General features: G+C 39.4%; 2 protein-coding genes, 1 long non-coding RNA gene and 1 pseudogene across 3 annotated transcripts; all 4 read right to left on the reverse strand.

Moving 5' to 3' along the window:
- Positions 1-505: 505 nt before the first annotated feature.
- On the reverse strand, positions 506-4,369 carry LOC147504576 (uncharacterized). Its single transcript, XM_086557386.1, has 4 exons — positions 3,940-4,369; positions 3,691-3,817; positions 1,405-1,498; positions 506-1,045 (listed from the first exon to the last, which is right to left on the reverse strand). Exons 1-4 carry the CDS (start codon positions 4,281-4,283, stop codon positions 696-698), a joined length of 915 nt encoding a protein of 304 aa, XP_086413512.1. The 5' UTR covers positions 4,284-4,369; the 3' UTR covers positions 506-695.
- An 818-nt stretch (positions 4,370-5,187) lies between these two features.
- LOC147504577 (uncharacterized) lies at positions 5,188-6,717 on the reverse strand. Its single transcript, XR_015193065.1, has 2 exons — positions 6,128-6,717; positions 5,188-5,624 (listed from the first exon to the last, which is right to left on the reverse strand). It is a non-coding gene; the product is annotated as an uncharacterized LOC147504577 (long non-coding RNA).
- A 4,123-nt stretch (positions 6,718-10,840) lies between these two features.
- LOC147504578 (heat shock protein 90-3-like) lies at positions 10,841-16,384 on the reverse strand (annotated as a pseudogene).
- Positions 16,385-16,596: 212 nt separating this feature from the next.
- Positions 16,597-20,375, reverse strand: LOC147504579 (uncharacterized). Its single transcript, XM_086605273.1, is given in 5 exon segments — positions 16,597-16,922; positions 17,022-17,415; positions 17,497-17,584; positions 18,039-19,528; positions 19,530-20,375. Coding segments are annotated over 5 exon segments (3,144 nt in total).
- Between the last annotated feature and the right edge of the window lie 423 nt (positions 20,376-20,798).

Raw genomic sequence — 20,798 nt, forward strand, 5'->3', positions numbered from 1 at the left:
GTTTCCTAACATATGTTTCTAAACACTGAAAAGGTAAACTAGTTGCTTCCCTCAATGCATTTGAATCATTGCTTCGTGAACCAAGGCAGCTGAGAAGAACCAAAAACAGTAACCACAGCTACCGAATCAGACTCCACTCAAAGCTTCTACCACCCCTTTGTGATTGCTTGTTCTGTGCTCTATCTTTAAGGGCAACTGTTACATTGAAATGATGAATTTGGTAAATAGATTCCTATGATGGCAACAATACGTTCTTTAACATTTTATTGCCGGTTCAGTTCTGACTTCGGTAAGAATATTGAATCCGCATAAACAGTGACAGTGCTCCCTGTACAGATACAAAACACGATTTCCTTCTTAAGCTCAGGTAGAATAAGTAACCAAACCACCCCACCAGATACGTACAATGATGTTAATAGTCCAATTTCTGCTTAAGCTGCAACTTCTACACAAATTCAACCATCAAGCAAATTAGGATTGAGGTATACGACAGAGATGGTCCAGATTGTTCTTAAACCAAATCATAATTGAACAAGAGATAAATCTCAGTTAAGTCGCATTACATCAAGTCATCAAGTCATCAAGCCAAGGACTTGGTATTGTCTCATAAGTTGTAAACAAAAACTTATTAACGGAGACTACAAAGAAAATTATGTTATGTCGACTAGTTCTCTAGAAGGTTGCCACCAAATTGTTTATCCACGCTTCAGCACCACCACCATAATTGCTAGGACAGACAGTGCCATGAAAGAAGCTCCCATGGTCTTATCTACATGGATTGCGCTGGCATTCCCGTTAGAGTCCACAGAGATATTTTCATCTGCTGATCCTCTGAAGATGCTCTGAAGGAATCCAGATAAGCTGCTAACCATGTCTGTCACCGTGATCTTCACTTTCTCTAAAAAATCCAAGAACGCATTTCCAGAACCTTCAGACTGTTTTCCGGTGCTGTCATCATTGAGACATTCCGATGATTTCAGATTGTTATAGAATTCATTAACCGGGAAGGTCTGGTTTACTTCTGTGGCAGTGTCAGATGAAGTACCTGTGAAAATGACCTTGGAACTTAACAGTGTAACACCAAAAACAAAAGAAAATATGGAAACAGAAAAAGGAAAAAAAGCAAAATAGAAAATAGAAGGAAGAAGTTGATCCAATAAGGTTCCTGCACTGTACTACCAAAAGGGTTGACGTGGAATGTTTTATTGCTTTTATCGGGGAAAATTAATAAGTCAACGCCGCAGAATACACTGGGTTGCCATCCACACAAGGAAAACAATAAGAGTGTGCCACCTCATCTCCCATCAAGATAATTAATACAATAAGAAGACCTTGTTGGACCAGTAAATAAGAAAAAAGGAGGGGGGGGGGAAGAGGATTGATTTCAAAAGAATGCATTCTTACTCGTTTGATGTGAATTGATATATTCCATAACCTTTTCGTTTTGCATTACCGCATCCCAAACATTTTTGTCCGAGGCGAGTGAAGCAACAACACCCTGCAGAAAGAGTTGAGCATGAGCTTGGGTTGGCCGAATCCCAGAGTATAGCAGACTTGGTTAGAGGCCAAAATAAGTTACGTACATTCTCACATTGTTCTCCCTCAAATTAAAGAGAAAAATGGTTTGTGAATATATAAACTAAAAACATGTTTATTTCTGAAACATATAATTTTGTCCTACTCTTCAAAACTTGTGACTCTGTTGATAAACTTTAAGCAATATTTTCTCCCCTCAGTTGATCAATTCAATAAACTATCTACTGCTCTTATTATTAAGAGGAGAACGCTTAATGGAGATCTATTCAGAAAAGTGAAGACCGGAAAATCTGAACGAAGACCTAGAAAGCTTATTCATCACTTGAAGAAAGGCAGATCATATTTGCTACCCTTGAACTAAATTAAGGAAAGATGTCTAACTCTAGTCAATCCCAGATATAGATAGACGAACAAGCCAATCTGCAATCACAATAGAAAAGCCTTCCCACATAAACAAGAAACAGGACATGCTCAATAAAAATGTTCCCCAAGCAGACCTTTAGGATCTTCAACATTCAGGAAACAATACTACATTCCTCAATAAGCAGATGCCCACACAAAAAAAAATAAACAAGGGGGAGCATATTGCTTACCGACTTCCCGTAATATTTTCATGCCAATTAATACAACACAAGATATACATATGAATGAGGGATATAAAACAAGGACCGAGATCACAGTATGACCAGTAATCTGTTACATTTAGTTAGGGCACATTAGGCTATTAGACAGTGTTACGAATGCCATACCAAGAATCTTAATGGTATATTTTAACTTCCAATTTTCTTAAGCATTAGAGCAGTAAGCGCCTCAAATTTCCGCGCCTCAAATTTCCGCGCCTCGAGAAGTTTAACATTCAAGGCCCTTGTGTTGTTTAAAACAAAATATTGCAGACCATACAATTGTTTTCACAGAGTCTCATGCATCTTGTCAGAGATCATAGAATGCAAAAAGGTAACTCCAGAGGAAACTTTATGCTAAATACAATCAGATGACCAACAAATCACCCATGTCTAATGGACCTATACATCACATTTTTTTTGTGTGCCAAAAACTTTGGTAGAAGCTAGACCAAGTGATCAAAAGAACGACAAGAGTCGGAAGACCCCCTTCTAATAGGAAGGGGACATTAAGCATTTGCTTCCAGGCAGCTGTTAATGTCTACAGGAGATAGCAATCGTCATATTATCAGAGTTTTCGTCAATAACAGGGTATGCATCTTGAAATGAGAGTGGAAACTTGTGACATTGAAAAATCTCCAACTATGAGCAGCCCCAAACATGCAAACATGTAACTAATCATGAAGATATCATATTATAGAAAATATATGTTCTGTTAAATAGTAAAAAACGACAATTAGCTGAGTAATTTAAGGCACATATTATTCTAAGATCTTCCGGAAGTAAGTTCTTATTAGAACCTCAAGGTTAGGATGCCAACCTCTCATATTGTACACATAAATATAAGTCCAATTTCACTTGATTTAGGATAATAATCCTAACAGCCCAAAGCCAAGTCAACTTACGTAGTCGTTTGATTTGGGGACTTATCACAGCAAACTAAATATCATTCTACGAATTTGAAATTAAGTACTTAGGAGAAACTCTAGCTCATTCTCGTAAATCTATACACAAGCAAATTTCAAGTCCAAAATCAACCCCCCACCCCCAAACTTAACTTTCCTAGCAATTGGACTTGCTATCCAAGGTTCCATCTGAGGTGCCCTGGAGTGCACGTTTACTACTGATAGTCTCATTAAAAGAATAAAAGATCATCAATAGCTTTAGCAAGTCTTGTGTGTATGTCTAATGTGGAATCACCCTCCTTCATCCAATTCTTGGCAATTCTGCTATTTCTTCTGTTATGATAAAGCCTGTTTTGATCAAAGACCGTCTAGCTTCATGAACCTCGAGGGTAACCCTATATAGGTTATGATGCCTCTGGGCTTTAGAGATAGGAGCTGAACAATCATAAGTATATCCTATCTATTAAGGTGCCTCGTCTAAGGCGAGGGAAGGACGGTAGCTGACATAAAAATTTTCTTGTATTAGTAAGGGATAAAACCCCAACCTTCAAATAAATATACAAAAAAGGAAGTCCAAAAAGCCATTGGTCAAAGCTAGAAGCCTAGAACAGGAAATATTAAGTCAGTACCTGAGCTTCAGGACTTTCTTTCAGCAACGAGAAAGCATGAAAAACTGGTTTTGGGACTGAGGAAATTGCACTTTCACTAGTGACACAAACTTTAGTTTCTGAATACCCAGAAGAGGAAAAATACTCCCTACAAAATAACATTTATATTTTTTTTCACAAATCAATAATTCTAATTGAGTGGGCAAAATTCCCCACTAATAAAATAAACAAAAAAGTAATTAAAAAACAAATCTTTACAAGAAAACATACTTTTCCAAAGCTTCTTTCAAATCAGAAGTAGCTTCTTTGGCTTCCTGAAAAGTAGGAACATTCCCAAAGACAACTCTAGGCTTAGGATTGATAACATCCGATCGCAACACATCATCTTCAGTAAACTCCCAGTCATCCCAACAAGAAGGTTTTGCAGCCGAAAAAGAAGAAGACCCTTCAGAAACCAACACAGAAGGTTTCCCATCTGTTGAAGATGAAACTATTGGTCGCGAAGCTTTTCTTGCAGTGGGTGGTATGGATTGTTCTTGTAAAGGAAGTGATGACGTTATGTTACGTATGCCGTTGTTTAATCCAAATGAGGCTACTTTTGTTGCTGCTCTCATTGCTCCTCCTCCTCCCTTTTTTTTTTTTTTTTTTTTGGATTGTTTTAGATAAGATGATTCTTCGGATTTTGGAAGTGATTAGATTTTTGGCGGTTTTGTTACAGTGGTGACGCGTGTCATTTCATTTATTTCGAGGTGGATTTGCTGACTTCTTTGGGCTTCTGGATTGAAGCCCAGCTATGAAAGATCTTTGATGGACTGCTGTTGTTTGGGCTTTAGTTCCATCGAGCATTGCTAACAACTCACTACCGAAACATCTGAAGAATGAACGTTTTCTTCTCCCATCCACGGAGAAACGTCAACATACATTCAAAATGAGTAAAGCTCATCCCGCATGTTGTCACTTGCAAGCAGAACTGACCGTTTTCTTCCATAGAGGACTCATAACCATTCAAAAAGACCAACAATCATCATGGTACAATAGAGCTGGATTGCATGAAATCCTTGTTTGATAGAGGACTCATAAATTTTATCGTTTAAACCACTAGACAGGACTTCCTTTGCAATTATAAAGACAAGATGTGATAATGTAACACTTTGTCGCAGGCCTCTAGAAGGTATCTCTATAAGGTATATCGGCTTTTGAAAACGTTCCACTACTAAATTAAACCAACGCTGACTAAAAGTCTAAATTCTAAAAGCAAACTTCTACAAAGCCATTTGAAGGAATCGCCAATCCAACCTGTCGTATAAGCAAACTTCAGGTACTAAAACGAACTTTCCTGCTCAAATCTTGCATTAACTACAGACAAAGCAATGTTTTCACCAGTAACCTTGTCCTTGACAAAAGACCCTGCTCCTTCGAAATAATCTAAGGAAGTAGAGAGCTCAATCTTTTGGAAATGACTTTACCAAAAATCATATAGACAAGTGTGCATAGACTTTTAGATGTTATGCACGAAAATCAACAAAACCGCAATGTTTATTTTCTACTTCGAGAAGTTATGCACCTGAACAAAATTCCCTTGCTGCCAATTAAATTTGATCCTGAATTACATCCTAAAAATGCAGAGAAACAAAGGCGATTACAAGTTTACAACCTTTGTTAAGAACTTGCAAAGGTTTTACATTCTATATCAGGAAATGTCTAAGACATCAATTTGTGGCATCACTCTGCTTATTTGCCACATAGTGCTCCAAGACATGTCATAGACTTTCAGTTTAGTAAACTTTGGACAGAATGGAATGATATTTTCAAGTGCAAAACCATCCGAAATAAAGTGATCTCCAATAGCCATGCCCTCAAGTTCCTTTAGTTTGCTGATTGCTGTACCAAGGGCGGCATTGTTCATTAGATATGATGACGGATTTTTTATATCGAAATGCCTGAGACCAGGGCACCTGAAAAGTGCATAACACAATGGTACAAGAATAAAACTCGGCAAGTTTCATAAGTTCGTTATTTCCAAGTTCCATATATACATTTGTTTTTGGGTAGAAGTACTAAATACGATTGCATTCTGTTTATTCGTAATAAATACAATTGGCATCAGCCCTCAAGAAGGAAAGAGTGTTGTTTTGTGACCTAGACAGCTAGCATGTATGCAATAAAACTTTGTCTATTAGACAATTAGACAATTAGCAATAGTTGATAGCTTGATATTGTATCTAGCTAGTTTTGGACATTTCATTCTTGTTTACTGGAGCGTTAGTGTAATAGTGATTTAGTTGGAGACTTGGAGAGTGACTTCTCAGTAAAGCATAACTACGAATGACTTCTTTTAAATCTCCAAACAATATCTAATAGTTTGTGATTGTAACATAGGGATCATGGAGTGTCACATATTTCAACTCATACCTCTCCAAATTGAAAAAAAAAAAAAAAAAAAGAAAGTGAAAAGTACCTTTCTGCAACTACAAGGAGATCATCACTGGAAGCATCAAGGGGAAACGTAATGGAAGTAATGGAGCCTTGACTCCGAGTCACGACTAACCGAATAAATGGACCTGGACTAACGTCTTTTTCTTCAATGAAATCAAAACAGGAAAGATCGACGTCTCTCCAAAGAGAAGGTTCCTTTGATACCTTGTACCAGAAACTACAACACAAAGATGCTCCTAATATTATATCCGTGACACATAACCTGGCGTAGATTGATAAGAGAATATCTCCATCCAAATCTTCCCATGACCTCTTCATCGTTGCTTTAACTTTTGACCTTCCCTCTCCAAAATCTGCTAAGCTCATATTTAGATGTTTTCCTTAATTGCTTCCCAACTGGGTCTGTTAGTTAATCTATCGCACGGGACGACAAGGCTGTGTATTGCTAAGGTCTTCTTTAGTGTAAATTGTAAAGGTAGATGAATTCGTAAAATGCATTGATCAGAAAATCGAAATTTTGTTCAATTAGAAATTTCAATGAGTCGGCTAGCAGCGAAAACTCGGGAGTCGACTCGGCCTTGAATTGTCCACATAGACCACAAATCAATCTCTACTAATAGAATCAAGTGTGCCTCCTAATAGCATTCCCAATGCAAGTGAAAATAATCCCCCCTTATCACTGCCACTTCAGCACTTATTCACCTTCTTTTCACCGTTTTGGTGAAAAATAAGGTGAAGCTGTGCAATGCAAAAGTGAATAAAAATATCTCGGACGGGATATTAGATTCCGTCTGGAACCTCTAGACGGAATCTAACATCCCGTCCGGTATTTTGTCTGAAATTAAAAAAACCGAAAAAACACGCGAGACAGAATGTTTCAAACGGAATGAAACATTCCGTCCGAAAAAAAAATCGAAAAAAACACACGAGACGGAATCCAACATCCCATCAAAAGTTAACAAGTCAGCCACTATCTCGGTGAAAGGTTTCACCTTGAAATCAACTGGGGACTAAAGTCACCAGTTTTTCACCTCTGCATTGCACATCCATTTTCCAACAAAACTGGTGACTATAGTCACAACCCCCCCTTATTCACCTGCATTGCAATGCAGGTGACTATAATCCCCCCCTTATCACCGCCACCTCAGCACTTATTCACCCCATTTTCACCAAAACGGTGAAAACCAAGGTGAAGCTGTGCAATGCAAAGGTGAATAAAATATCTCGGACGGGATGCTAGATTCCGTCTGGAGGTTTTTGATTGAGACGGAATGTAACATCCCGTTTGGTGAGTTAATATGAACAGACGCGAACATGCTCCATTTTCACTTTCTTCCGAGCCTCCATTGCGATTTTCTAGCTTCCATTAACAACCTTTTATCACAAACTTCCATTCCTAATGACTTCTCCACCCCCCAATGCATCCCCACCAACCTCACCACATGAAGAGCGTAGTAGATGGTTTGGAAGTTTTAAAATATCCAAAAAAAAGGGGCAAAAAGGATCGTTGTCGCGAACGCAAAATGTGGGCGAGGAGGACGAAATTGAACTTGGGTTCAATTTTCCACCGCGTTGTGAAATCGAGGAACACCCACCATTAGCGTCAACATCGGTCCGACACGTAACAAATAGAATGGCGGAGTCTCAAGTAAGTTTTAGATTTTTTTTTATGTTAATTATTATTATTTATGTTAGTTTATATGAAGTTTGTTGTTGTGTAATTATATCGTATTGCGTGTTGGTTGAATGTAGGAAGTACACCTATGGAACATGCATTGTGCACTTTCAAATGTTGTATCGTGGTGGCGTTGTATGAAATAAAAAATGGATCCTAATTTTGTCACGGTTACCAATATTATAGCCGCCACACCATTTGAGAACTTTTTGAATTCTAATTTAGGACAAAATGATCAAGCATTGTTGTTTGGGATAGTTGAGCGGTGGTGGCAAACTACCCACACATTCCATTTCCCATGGGGTGAGCTTGGGATTACCCCTCCTGATTTCACAATGCTCACGGGTATCCCAATTGGTTATGGAGATGCCGTTCCTTTTGATGAAAATTTAGAGGTTTTTACTACGGCGATGAGTAGGGCTGTCAATGGATCGGTTTGGGTCGGGTTTTAGAAAATCTGAATCCGAACCGATAAGAAAATTGAGAACCCGAAATCAAACTGAATCGATAATATTACGTTTAATCTGAAACCGAACCGAACCGATAAGATATATTGCAAACTGAACCCGAACTGACCCGAACCGAAAACTATAAAATCAATTAAATTTTAAATTAAATTAATTAATTTTAATCACACAATTGATAAATATATACAAAATTAATCATAAATATTACTAAAATACAATCTTATCTGTTTGGGTTCGTATCGGTTCGGTGGAGGGCAAACCCAAAACCAAACCAATATTTTATCGGTTCGGTTCAGTTTCGAATCAGTAGAGGGCAAACTAAATTATCAAAACCCAAACCATTTTTTATTGGTTTGGTTCGGATCAGTTATTGGGTTATCGAAACCCATTGACAGCCCTAACAATGAGTTTCTTTGAAGGTTTTGATTTGGATGAAGATGATGAGGAAGACGGGGTTTAGAGATTATCGGCTGAGCAGTTTAAGGGAGGAGCTATAAATATGAGTTGCTTTACTTCGAGATATTTGAATAGATTCAAGGAGAAACCGAAAGACTATCATATTGGCGAGGAGTCGATCCACGAATATATATGTGCCTTCCTCTTCTACTTTGTTGGTGCGACATTATTTGGATATGCTGATAGTTATTTACGTATCGGGTGGATGGCCGCTGTCTCACACGTAGAGAGGATGTGGGATTATAACTGGGGTCAATCCATCTTGGCATACCTTTACCGCTGGCTAGACCTCGCAGTTGAGATGAAAACCGCTAAAGGCAATTTGTGCGGCTTTGTTTGGATTATACCGGTAAGTCTTATTTATTAAGTTATTGTTTTATTTCATTTATTTATCTAATTATTAATGTTGACATGTTTATATATATTGATATTGTATTTTATCTATTGATTTAGTATTGGTGGTACGAGCATTTTCGTGTGATGCATCATGTGTTGAAGAGGTTGGAAGAGAATGAGACTTATGACCTGATTTCACGTATTAAGCATGGGGGCTTCATCGTAGGCAGAGGGGCTATGGGGATCTATCGCATAATATTCATAACATTCGTTAGCAGATTGAGCTTTTAGGAGCTACTCGGATTGAGTGGCAACCTTAGGCCGAGTCCTTCATATTTCAGACCCCTTATGCAGATATTCCAGATGTTCCAAAGAACACTGAGTACCGTAGACTATCCTATATGTGTCATAGAGCAAGGTTTCTTTCTCAGTGGCGAATGATACTTGTAGGGTCAGTAACTGTATGGTACCTTGGGGACAGATGTTGGCGACAAGTATCTAAAGAGATTGTTATACCTTACCCACCACCCATAGATATAACAGCCTCTGATATTCTTCTTGCTGCTCTTTCACACTATAGAGCAAACCCAAATAATTGGCCAGACGCATCAGCTTTCATTTTTACGGGAGACTATGACTTGTATTGGAAGAGGGTTGGTCGAGGTCTCTTGCTAGGTGCGTTATATCGGGGTACCAATTTTGAAGGGGTTACTTCGAAGCATTGAGGCGACATTCATTTCGTAAGGAGTGGAGTTGCCCAACAATCAGCCTACCAACGATTTTAATAAAAAAGCGTAGCAAAAGAATATGCTTCAACTCACGATTGAAGCATTGCTAATGTAATAAAAGCGCCGCTGATTATTTTCTTTTCTTATTTTGATGATTTGTATTAATTAATTTTTTCCGACTTTTTTAAGGGTTGCAAAAGGTTCCATATCTGCAACGCCAGAACCGTTGTTGATTGTCTATTTTGGCTACGGTTTACAAAGCGTTGGTGATGGGTTCCTATTTTTACGCTTTAGTACCGTTGGTGAATAACTATTTTTGTACTATTTGCATACCTGATATTATTCTTTAGATAGTATTAGCAACGCTTGTAAGGGTTGTAAAAGGACCATTTACATGTAAAATGAGTTATGTATTTACAACACTTTTCAAAAGCGTAGCAATTACACTTTTATATTTGCAACCATTTGCATGTGTTGGAGAGATCTTTTCTCCGGATATGATTTCCTAATTTACAATTTTCATACAGGGCCTAAAGAAAACTTTACACACTCAAAAACATTTAACTAACAAAATATTTAATTTCATAAGCTCCAAATGTAGAAAAGTGTCACAATTAATATCCAAAATAATTTCCACATAGCCTCGCTAGTATGTTTACAATAATCACATATCCTTCCTAAGCTTGCAAAAAAAAAAATATATCATTCAAAATTCTGGGGATAAGTATTGCATTTATGATCGTCTTTGATCCTTTTCAACCCCAACAGTCCATCTTTGCAAAGTACTCACGAAGTTGAACCATTCTGCAATTCCAAAAAAGAAAATTAGTTATATATGAGGGCACCAAGAAATGGCAAGTAGAGTTTAAGTGACAAAATATACGCTTAAAAATGATTTTCAATTCCACACAACTAATAACTAATAACCAATATTCTATTTAGTCATTTCGAGAAAAACTCGCTAAGAACTTGTGTTAATTTCTAACTATGAAACTAGCTTCCAAAGTTTTTTTTTTTTTTTTCACTAAGCAGACCATCCAAAATCACTGACATTGAGACTATTGTTTCAACACTCCAACAGAAAGAAAGAAAACTACCAAATATCCAAAAAATACTAAATGTCAAGTACAAGAATGAGATAGGTGAAGACTTAATCAACTTCCTCCATCTTGCTTCCCTCGGCATCAACATCCTCCAATGGTGGCATGTCGATTAATGTCGCCTTCAAGATCAATACGCCCTCCAATGCTTTCGGACCCAACTTAAGCATCCCGTGAATTGATTGCCGAAAGTATTGGGCTCATCAAGACTGAACCCGTATGAGAAGGGCAGTTTCAAACAAAGAATGTAACCAAATCTTTAACCGACTTGTCATTCTTATCAAGATCAGCCCTCTTCCTCGGCTCTTCCATGATAGAGTTTTGGGGTTGATCTCCATGGGTCTTCTTACTAGACATGTAGCCAGCCATGCTTGAATCCCTCGAAAGTGCACGAGCCTTCATGATCCTCTCCATGTTAGGTCCACCATACTCACCAGCTGACCAAACAGCAGGGAGAATCCACAACACGGTCAGAGACAATCACCTTCTCGACCTTGTCACCTAGAACATCCTTGATCACCTTGCAGAGACCCTCAAACTTTTCCTTCAGTTCCTCTTTCTTCTTTTTCTCGTCCTCACTCTCATCTAGCTTCAGACCCTCCTTTGTGGTAGAGACAAGCTTTTTGCCTTCAAATTCCTTCAACTGACCCACAACATACTCATCAATAGCATCAACCATGTACAAGACCTCAATACCCTTCTTCTTGAGCTTCTCAAGGAAAGGAGAGTTCTCCACAGCCTTCTTGCTTTTACCAGTGATGTAATAGATGTCATTCTGGCCTTCCTTCATCCTTCAAACTAGTCAACTCATCACCACTCTTGGTCGAGCGATACTTGAGTTTGTATGGTTCCAAAGTTTCCAAAGTTTGTATGGTTCCAATTAATATTTCTAGAATGGTGCAAAATATACCCAACCGCCAATTATCAAAAAAAGAGTCCTAGGCCACTGCAGACCATTCTTTCTTGAGTTCTCTGACACGCTATTCGCTAAGTATGTATATTACTTCCTTCAAAAGCTAAAAAACAGCACCACACCATCCACACAATTATCTTTTAGTCCTACATACTTACACATCAATCAAGCATATACAACTACGTACTCACCAACCACCACAGACCCTTATCTCACATAAAGGTTATGGTGAATTGAGGTAGAGTAGACCGATGATCCCCTGTAGTCATTTGGCGGCTATTGAAAGAAAAAGCTTGTTTCCAGTTTTCTTGGTTCCGCTATTTACTAAAATGAATCGAGGAGAGGCTCGACTGAAAGGAGAGAAGCCGGTTAACACCCTTAACGGAAGGGGCAGGGGAAGAATTACTCAACGGGGTTTTGAGTTGGACTGACCGATGTTCAAATCTCACTGACACTGAACACCAACCCAATCGAAAGCCCCCTCCGGTTCTTTGCTTTAACTGGGATCGCTCGCCAGCTAGGTCAGATTGGAGCAACATTGTATGAGAACATATTACCCATCTTCGGGGACAGGGGGCGGAACGACAATTCTTCACGTTTTCCTCAGACAGGGAAAGGCATTCTACAGCCCCCATCCTGCCCATCCATCCTTTTCTAGCTTAAAGGAAATCCATTGACAACACGACTTCGCTCGCTCATCCTAGTGAACTTTGGCTATGCCTTTCTAGCTTCATCGGTGATCGTGTTGTATTGGCGGTGGCATCCACGCCTTTGTTCCTTCTTCAAAGAAGTGTCCGAAAGGGCCACCAAACCTCACCTAGAGGACCGGGATCTTGTCCGCCCCGGGAAGGCACTTGGTTGGAACACAAGGCATCTAGCCCCGAAGCTAACCTTGCTCGAGGGTCGATGTTCGGTAATAACCGACATATATACCGACCATCACAAATCGAGAACCGCAGTAACGCCGAAAGTGGAAGTCCCGGCAATGCAGACAAACTTAATTATTCAACTAACCTGCACTCGGAACCACGAGGTTTCCAAGCCTCCAAGCCATCGGGGTGGTTAACCCAACCTGAAGACGCCCTTGGCCTTATAGTGATAAGTGGCATCCAATCCATTTGTAGCAGCGGGGTAAGACCGGATTAGAGATTAGATAGAAGCACCCTAACCCCCTTCTTTTGTCCTTCCTTCGAGTAGGTCCGCCACGGAAAGTTAGGTCACGAGAAAAGTTCCATCCTGCCGTAGAACAGCCGAAAAGCGAACTGATTGCTTTATTAGCCAATGTTATAAAGAAACATGTCAGACACTATTCAATGGAGACTTCAACGTCTCAACTCATCAAACCAAAAATTAGGTTGAAACAATATAAGAAATTAAGTATAGAGTGGGTGTTACTCTACAAAAGAAGAACTAAAGTAAAGAGCACTACTACCTAGTAAGAATGCTAGAGGCCATATATATTAAAAAGCATGGCACACATGAAATGTTTTTCCCAAGCATTTCAAAGTTTCCAACTAGTAATGCTAGAACTGCTAAGGAACTATTGCAACAACCATATTGCACTTGAGAAAAAGAGCATATTAAAATTTTATATGTCAAGGCTTAGCACCAGGTAAACTCTTGAACTTTGTATATACTTTTACGTATAATTCTGTGAGTTTGTGTCTTCATGAATTGTTTGAGGCTGTAAGACTTAGTGTTACCTAGCTAAAAGAAAAAGAAGTGAAGTTAGAAAGCCGTATGATCGGTGGTAACTATCTTGCGATGGTGCTCACTGAACCAGTTCGACTGAGTGTTACAACCCTTTTATCCATTCTTTCTTTAGTCTTTAGGGAGCAAACTACGGTACACTACCTGAGAAGAAGATACCCGGGGGCCGAAGACTTGTTGGGTGTAGTGACTTAGATAGAATTCCATACCCTCACAGTGGAATGTAGTTCCATCAGGGCTACGTTTGCTCTTGGCGCCTTGATGGAACTACCATCTAAGCACCTACGTTTGCGGGGTTGTTCTGGCCCCCGGGGCGTAGGAGCGCACTTCTGTTTTTTCTTTGGGACCAGAGAAAGAAAGGACGGGGGACCATGCATGGCACTTTCGACCCGGCTCCGAGGGGACGGTTGAACGAAGCGACTCATGAATCTTTGCCGGGTCGGATGAGCCAATAACTTCAAGCGTTGCGGTCTGTTTTGAGCAAGAATCACAGCGTTACCTAACCTTCACCATGATAAGGACTCCAAATTCTTATGGCAGAGCACCGGAGATTTATCATCAATATGATGATGGGAATGGAAACTAGAAGCATGACCGGGGGGTCTTCATGGTTGCGAGATAATACTTACATCGATGAATGTGAATGTAAGCATGAGACTTTTGGTAGTACCGGTGAACCGGATGGCGTGGCGATGGAATGCGGGGACGGAAGACTCGTAGTATCTCTAGATCCGCAAAAGCGAAAAGACCCCATAACGGAATTGAATAAGGGGTGACCCGAGCCCCTCGGCCTCATGAGCAGGCATCCCGTGGGTGCGAGCTGGAGCTGCCATAGCTTATGGCTAGAGCAATGGGAGGGGGGGGGGGCTACAGAGAGAACAGTAAGGATAACGAGCGCTCCACCCGCTTGGCGGGTTGCAGGAGCAGCGGGCAAGTGCTTGGTAGGCCAACAGCCCAGTGAACTGGGCGGGGCACTCGACAAAAGGAGGGCACACTACACTGAGCAAGTACGAGAAATTGGCCCCGCTCTGCTTTCTTAAAAGCTAGGGCCACTATTAGACCTCAATATACTTTCATAGCTTAGACAAAGATAAAGATCACCACACTTGTATGTAAATTCATACCACAGAAAAACGGGCCCTAATGTGCACCATGAGAAACTCCAATTTAGCTTCAGAAGCCGTTTTCCAATTCTGTAGCTCCTCAACCCTACCCTCATTTTCGTGCAAGCGAGTTGTGAGCTCTTGCGCTTGTCTCTCATACTCCTCAGCCTGTCTCTTAGCTGCCTCAGCTCTCCTCCTAAGGTCTTCAACCTCTGGATTATTGTAACTGGAGGATGACAGTGGATCCACGCCGTGTCCAAGACCCATGACATAACCAGGTTTTGTACCTAAGACTTTGTTAGCAATTTCATCTTCAGTCATAGAGGTAGAGCCTTCTTGTAGGGACTGAGTCTGCATCTCCAGCATTTTATCCTATGATTTGAAATATGGCACAAGTATTAAATGAATATGCTCTTCATAAAACTAGAATTGCACACAAATTAGAAAAACCGAACTTGGTCATTACATAATTTTCTTGAGCCCGCGGGGCCGGACCTTTACCTTTACGGGTTATAGTACATCATCGCGATAAAATTCAATCCTTAGGGCTCTTGTTGAGTCTGTGATTAACCTGTAACAAGCTTAGAAAGATACATCAATATGTTGATACAAAATCTTGAAGTAGAAAAAAGTAAATGGATGAAAAGAAGGCTACTGAAAAATAATAAACAATTTATACTACCTTATCTGCTCGGTGATTTAGAAAGGACCTCGAACCACCACGGTGATTAGCCTTGTTTTTTGTGCTGAGTTTCTACCATAGGAAATATTTAGTTAGAAATACAATAAAAGATAATTACAAAAAATCATATAAATTACTTTGAATTTTTCTGTTTCAAACCAATCACAAAGCAATTCCCAATCCCCTTGCGCGACCATCCCCTCATATGGCTTCCGTCTACGTTGGTCATTTGGGAGACCCTTGTAATATTTGTGTAGCCTACACCTGTACTCTTTGAGGCGTTGTCCTAGATACTTATTAATAGCCCTTTCTACATGCGACAGATGGATATCAATGTCAAAGCTCTTCTGCAAACAAGTTATGCATGCAATACAATGTTAAAATAAATAAATAAAGAAACAATATAACTAGTAATGATATTTTATTACCATTATATGTTCGTGCATCGTATTAACTTTTGACTTGAACTCCTTCTTCACCGTTCTCCAGTTCTGAACTGCTAGAGGTGCATACTTGCGGCAAATTATGCCAATTTCATAAGCAAATTGTTCACTCCAACTCCCCTACAGGTTTGACCTCCCCGGTGGAATCTCAATTCTCGGTTTCGACCTATCCTTGCTTTTATGATTGATTAAAGTTGTGTTCATTGCTTTACCTTTTTTTTAGTGGGGAGTAATGGTGTAAGTTTGTTTATAAAAAAAAAAAAAAAAAAAAAAAAAGCTTCGATTAAATCGCGAAAAGCTAAAAGTTTTACTTCTTATTTGCTTTACCTCTTCCATTTGTGCTGTTTGTATGAAAAAAATTTGTCTTACCAAAGCACCGGACCGGGCTTAGACGATCCCTGTAAAACATTGGGTCTAGGACCGATTAGTGTACTACTAGAACTTGCAGTACGACCACCAGATTCCATGACTACAAAAAAATATACATGGAGAGAAAAGTTGGAAATCTTTAACTCAATATAACCTATAATTTAGATGGACTAAAAATTGATATCATACCACCAAGAGAAGCATCTGCTGATTGGGAGCTTGGCATATACCGAGAATGAGGGCCGAGGTTGAGAGGCGTGCATTAGAGCTTCTAGTGGTTCTTCTACCTGGGCCCATGACTGTAAAAGAAATATATACTTACCAGCAGAAAATTAACAGAAATCATTTTTCAAGTGTAAATAGCTGCATTCAATTCTCCCAAGTGTGGTCTGACACTAAAACTGAAAAAAACAAAAAACCAAATACAAACAAGTAGATAGGAAGTCGCTATTGACATTACTAACAAGGAATTCAAAACATAGAGAACACTTTAGAGAACACATTTAAACTTAATCTATGTCAGTATCATCATCACTTGATATGACTTTCTCTTCTTCAGAACTACAATAGTTTATGAGCGTATCATCTTCTTCATCAGATTCGTCATCAACAATGAAATAATCATCCATCTGGGTTCTATTTATATTGGTCAAGACCACATCCGCATCAACTTCAGTTGGGATCAAATCATCCCTATTCAAAAGTACAGGTGCAAGTTCTTCCGTTTGAATATTATCATTGTTACTTTCTTCAAGTGTTTGATCATGTTGGACAATGCCATCCACTGCATCCTGCTCCTCTTCTTGAAATGCGACGCCATGCCTTGCTACAATCTCTTCCTCTCAAAGAACGTCATACACATTTCTAGGCTTTATCTTCTGGACAACTTGCCAACTACCACGCAGTTTAGTATCACTCACATAAAAGACTTAACCTGCTTGGGTAGCTAGCACAAATCGGTCGTCTTTGTACCAAGTTCGTGAGACATTAACACTAGTAACATGGCCATCTGTTTGTATTCCACTCCTTCCGTTGCCGACATCCCACCAATCACACTGGAAAAGATAAACTTTCTTGGAAGATAAATAGTTTAAGACTATGACATCAGTTAAAACACCATAGAAATCAATCTCTTTTGATTGGTGACACCCCTCGACAACAACACCACTATTTTGTGTTCGAAGATTTACTTTTCTATCCTTCGTGTGAAATCTGATCCCATTCACAATGCAGCCACTATATCGAATTGCACGAGGATCAGGCCCACAAGCTAATGAATATAACTCATCAGTAGCTTCTGGGGAATTCTGAGATCGCAATTCATGCATCTATCAACAAAATGAACAACAATCAATAGAAAATATAATAATAATGAAAAATAGCAAGGGGTATTTCCTGTGAAAACTTACTCGTCGTTCAAACCATTCAGGAAAATATAGTTCCTGCCTCTCTTCCAAATTATGTGGACTTTGCCTAATAAGCTCTGCCCTATGTTCACTACATATAGAAAATGTTGTATATATAAGAAAACATGATAATAATGTGTATATATTGTGTCTTACTAAAAGCTATACTTACTCAAGGTATGGTAATACTTCTTCAGAATTATTTAACACGTAATAACGGGCCTTGTCATAATCTTTTAAGCTTAGGCTGATAACTTTAAAAGCCCCAATGGTGCGACATTCGTGAGAAAACAAGCAGCCCGTGGGTTGTTTCTCTTGGCCACCATCAAAATTCCGTTAAATCCGCGGTTGAAGCGTGTTTCAATATCTTGGAGATACATGGAACGAAAGTGAGGCATTCGTTATCGATGTATGCTTCCGCGAATTGAACATCTCGGACGACCTTGTTTGGGACATCCTGTTTTAAAGTGTGTAAAAACCTGTTTAACAAATTATATTAATTGAAAGCAAAACAAAGTATATATTAAAAGTTACGAATGATATACATGTTACCTTTCAATGGGATACATCCACCGATCTTTGTCAGTCCGCCAAGCAAAGCGATTGCCTCGTGTGGTAAGTGAACAGCCAAGTGAACCATTACATCAAAAAATGCCGGTGGAAATATTTGTTCGAGTTTACAAAGTATCACGGCAATATCCTTCTCCATATTCTCAAGCACTTCTAACCTCAGTGTCTTGCAACACAACTCTTGGAAAAACACACCCAACTCAATCAATGCAATTGCTACATCACTACACAAGAAACCACGTACCGCAGCTGGAAGAAGACGTTGTAAAAGCACATGGCAGTCATGGCTTTTCATTCCTGATACTTTACCCTCATTGGCATTCACACATCGAGATATATTAGATGCATAAGCATCTGGAAATTTCACAGATTTCAGCCATTCGCAGAATGCCTTTTTATAGATAGATGACATTGTATAGGATGCAGCCGGCATGATATACTTATTACCATTCGGAATTAGATGCAACTCCTTTCTAATACCCAATTCAGCCAAATCTAGTCGAGCTTTAAAAGAATCTTCTGTTTTACCATCAATATTCAACAATGTTCCCAACACATTCTCACAAACGTTCTTTTCAACATGCATCACATCAACATTATGACGCAACTCAAGGGATGGCCAATATGGTAAATCAAAAAATACACTCTTCTTTGTCCAATTTAACTCAAACTCGGTACGCTTCCTTTTCTTGTTAATCAGATTCTTTCTAAGTTTTTGTTCCTCGACCAAATCAACTTGTGATAACACATCAGCCCCATCCAAATCCTTTGGTTTTGGTCTGTTTTCAACCTTCCCGTCGAACAGATTTTTACCACGTCTTCGCCAAGAATGTCGTGGTGGCAAGAAATGACGATGGGCCATATAACATAATTTGTGGCCATTTTTTAAATACATAGAGACCGTGTCTTTGTTACAATTTGGGCAGGCCATTTTGCCTTTGGTGCTCCAACCGGACAAGTTCCCAAAATCTGGGGGAAAGTCATTTATGGTCCACAATAACGCAGCATGCAACTTAAATGTTTGCTTGGTCACAACATTGTATGTCTCCACGCCATTGTCCCACAAATCTCTCAATTCATCTACTAGAGGCTGTAAATATACATCAATGTCATTTCCTGGGGATTTGGGACCAGGAATAAGAAGCGACATGAAAAGGAAAGGATCTTTCATACATTTCCAAGGAGGCAAATTATAAGGCACAAGCATTACCGGCCACATGCTATAAGAAGTACTCATGTCACCAAAAGGGTTGAACCCATCACTTGCAAGGCCGAGGCGGACATTGCGAGGATCATTGGAAAACCACTCATACTCCTTGTCGAAATCTTTCCATGTTTTAGAATCTGCTGGGTGCTTGAATACATTCTCTTCCGGGACTCGTTTTTCTTTGTGCCACCTCATATCTACAGCAGTCATCCTTGACTTAAACAACCTTTGAAGCCTTGGTTTAAGTGGGAAATAAGCATAAAACCTTATGTGGTATTTTCTTACACTTGCCTTCAGAAGCTTTATACCTCGGTTCACCACATACTGGACAACTTTGAAGATCTTTGTATTTGTCCCAGAAAAGAGCACAATCGTATTTGCATGCATGTATAGCAATATACCCAAGTCCTAGTTCTCGCATTAATGTCTTAGCCTCGTGATAGGACTTTGGCAGCGTCTCACCCGCAGGCAATGCAGCTTTAATCAATTCAAGAATCATATCAAATGATTTGTTACTCCAACGATTAATCACCTTCAGATGGAACAACTTCATGAGATAATCTAATTTGGAAAACTTTTGGCAACCTGGATACAAAGGCTGTCGCGCTTCACTCAAAAGTTTATCAAACAAATTCGGATCGTCACCATTACCCCCATCGCCATTACCCCTATTAAGACCAGAAGAGGTATCTGCATGTTGTGTTGTGGCAGTATAATTATCTCCACCCCCATATTGCATGTCTGGTATAGAATTATCCATAGGAGTCGATCCTCTTAAATTGTGAAGCAAGTCTTCCAACCTATCAAAACGAACTCCTTCATCACTACCAACATCATCATAATCATCATCGTCATCAGCAAGGTGCTCTTCATAACCTTCACCATGATGGAGCCAACGAGTGTAATGCTTGTCCATTCCATGTTCAAGCAAATGATCTCTTACTTCACTGATTTGCTTGTAGTACCTATTATTACAGATTTTACAAGGGCAAAGAGTCCTACCAGCGCTGTCTGCATGATCAGTAGCAACCACAATGAATGCCTCAACGCCTTCAATAAATTGAGTGTCAAACCGATCTGGCAGATTCATCCAACTCTTGTCCATATTTACGTGCAATTGCTATACATTGTAAGTGAAAACAATATGTTAATAGCAGTACACACATGTAAGTGGCTTCTCTCAAGAACCTTGAATTGAAAAAGACTACTTGTAAAGGTACTAAGGAGCCCCTTGAAGCCTTGGTTTAAGTGGGAAATAGCGCAAAACCTTATGTGGTATTTTCTTACACTTGCCTTCAGAAGCTTTATACCTCGGTTCACCACATACTAGACAACTTTGAAGATCTTTGTATTTGTCCCAAAAAGATCACAATTGTATTTGCATGCATGTATAGCAATATACCCAAGTCCTAGTTCTCGCATTAATGTCTTAGCCTCGTGATAGGACTTTGGCAGCGTCTCACCTGCAGGCAATGCATCTTTAATCAATTCAAGAATCATATCAAATGATTTGTTACTCCAACGATTA

Source organism: Coptis chinensis, chromosome 4 (assembly GCF_015680905.1).
Source record: "Coptis chinensis isolate HL-2020 chromosome 4, ASM1568090v1, whole genome shotgun sequence".
NCBI lineage: Eukaryota > Viridiplantae > Streptophyta > Magnoliopsida > Ranunculales > Ranunculaceae > Coptis > Coptis chinensis.

Bases quoted from the DNA above. Each gene is read 5' to 3' on its own strand.
- LOC147504576 (XM_086557386.1), bottom strand. From the start codon at position 4,283: ATGAGAGCAGCAACAAAAGTAGCCTCATTTGGATTAAACAACGGCATA. The intron at 3,818-3,939 runs GTATGTTTTCTT...GTTATTTTGTAG, and splicing joins TTGAAAGAAGCTTTGGAAAA to GGAGTATTTTTCCTCTTCTG. The intron at 1,046-1,404 runs GTAAGAATGCAT...TCATTTTCACAG, and splicing joins TATCAATTCACATCAAACGA to GTACTTCATCTGACACTGCC.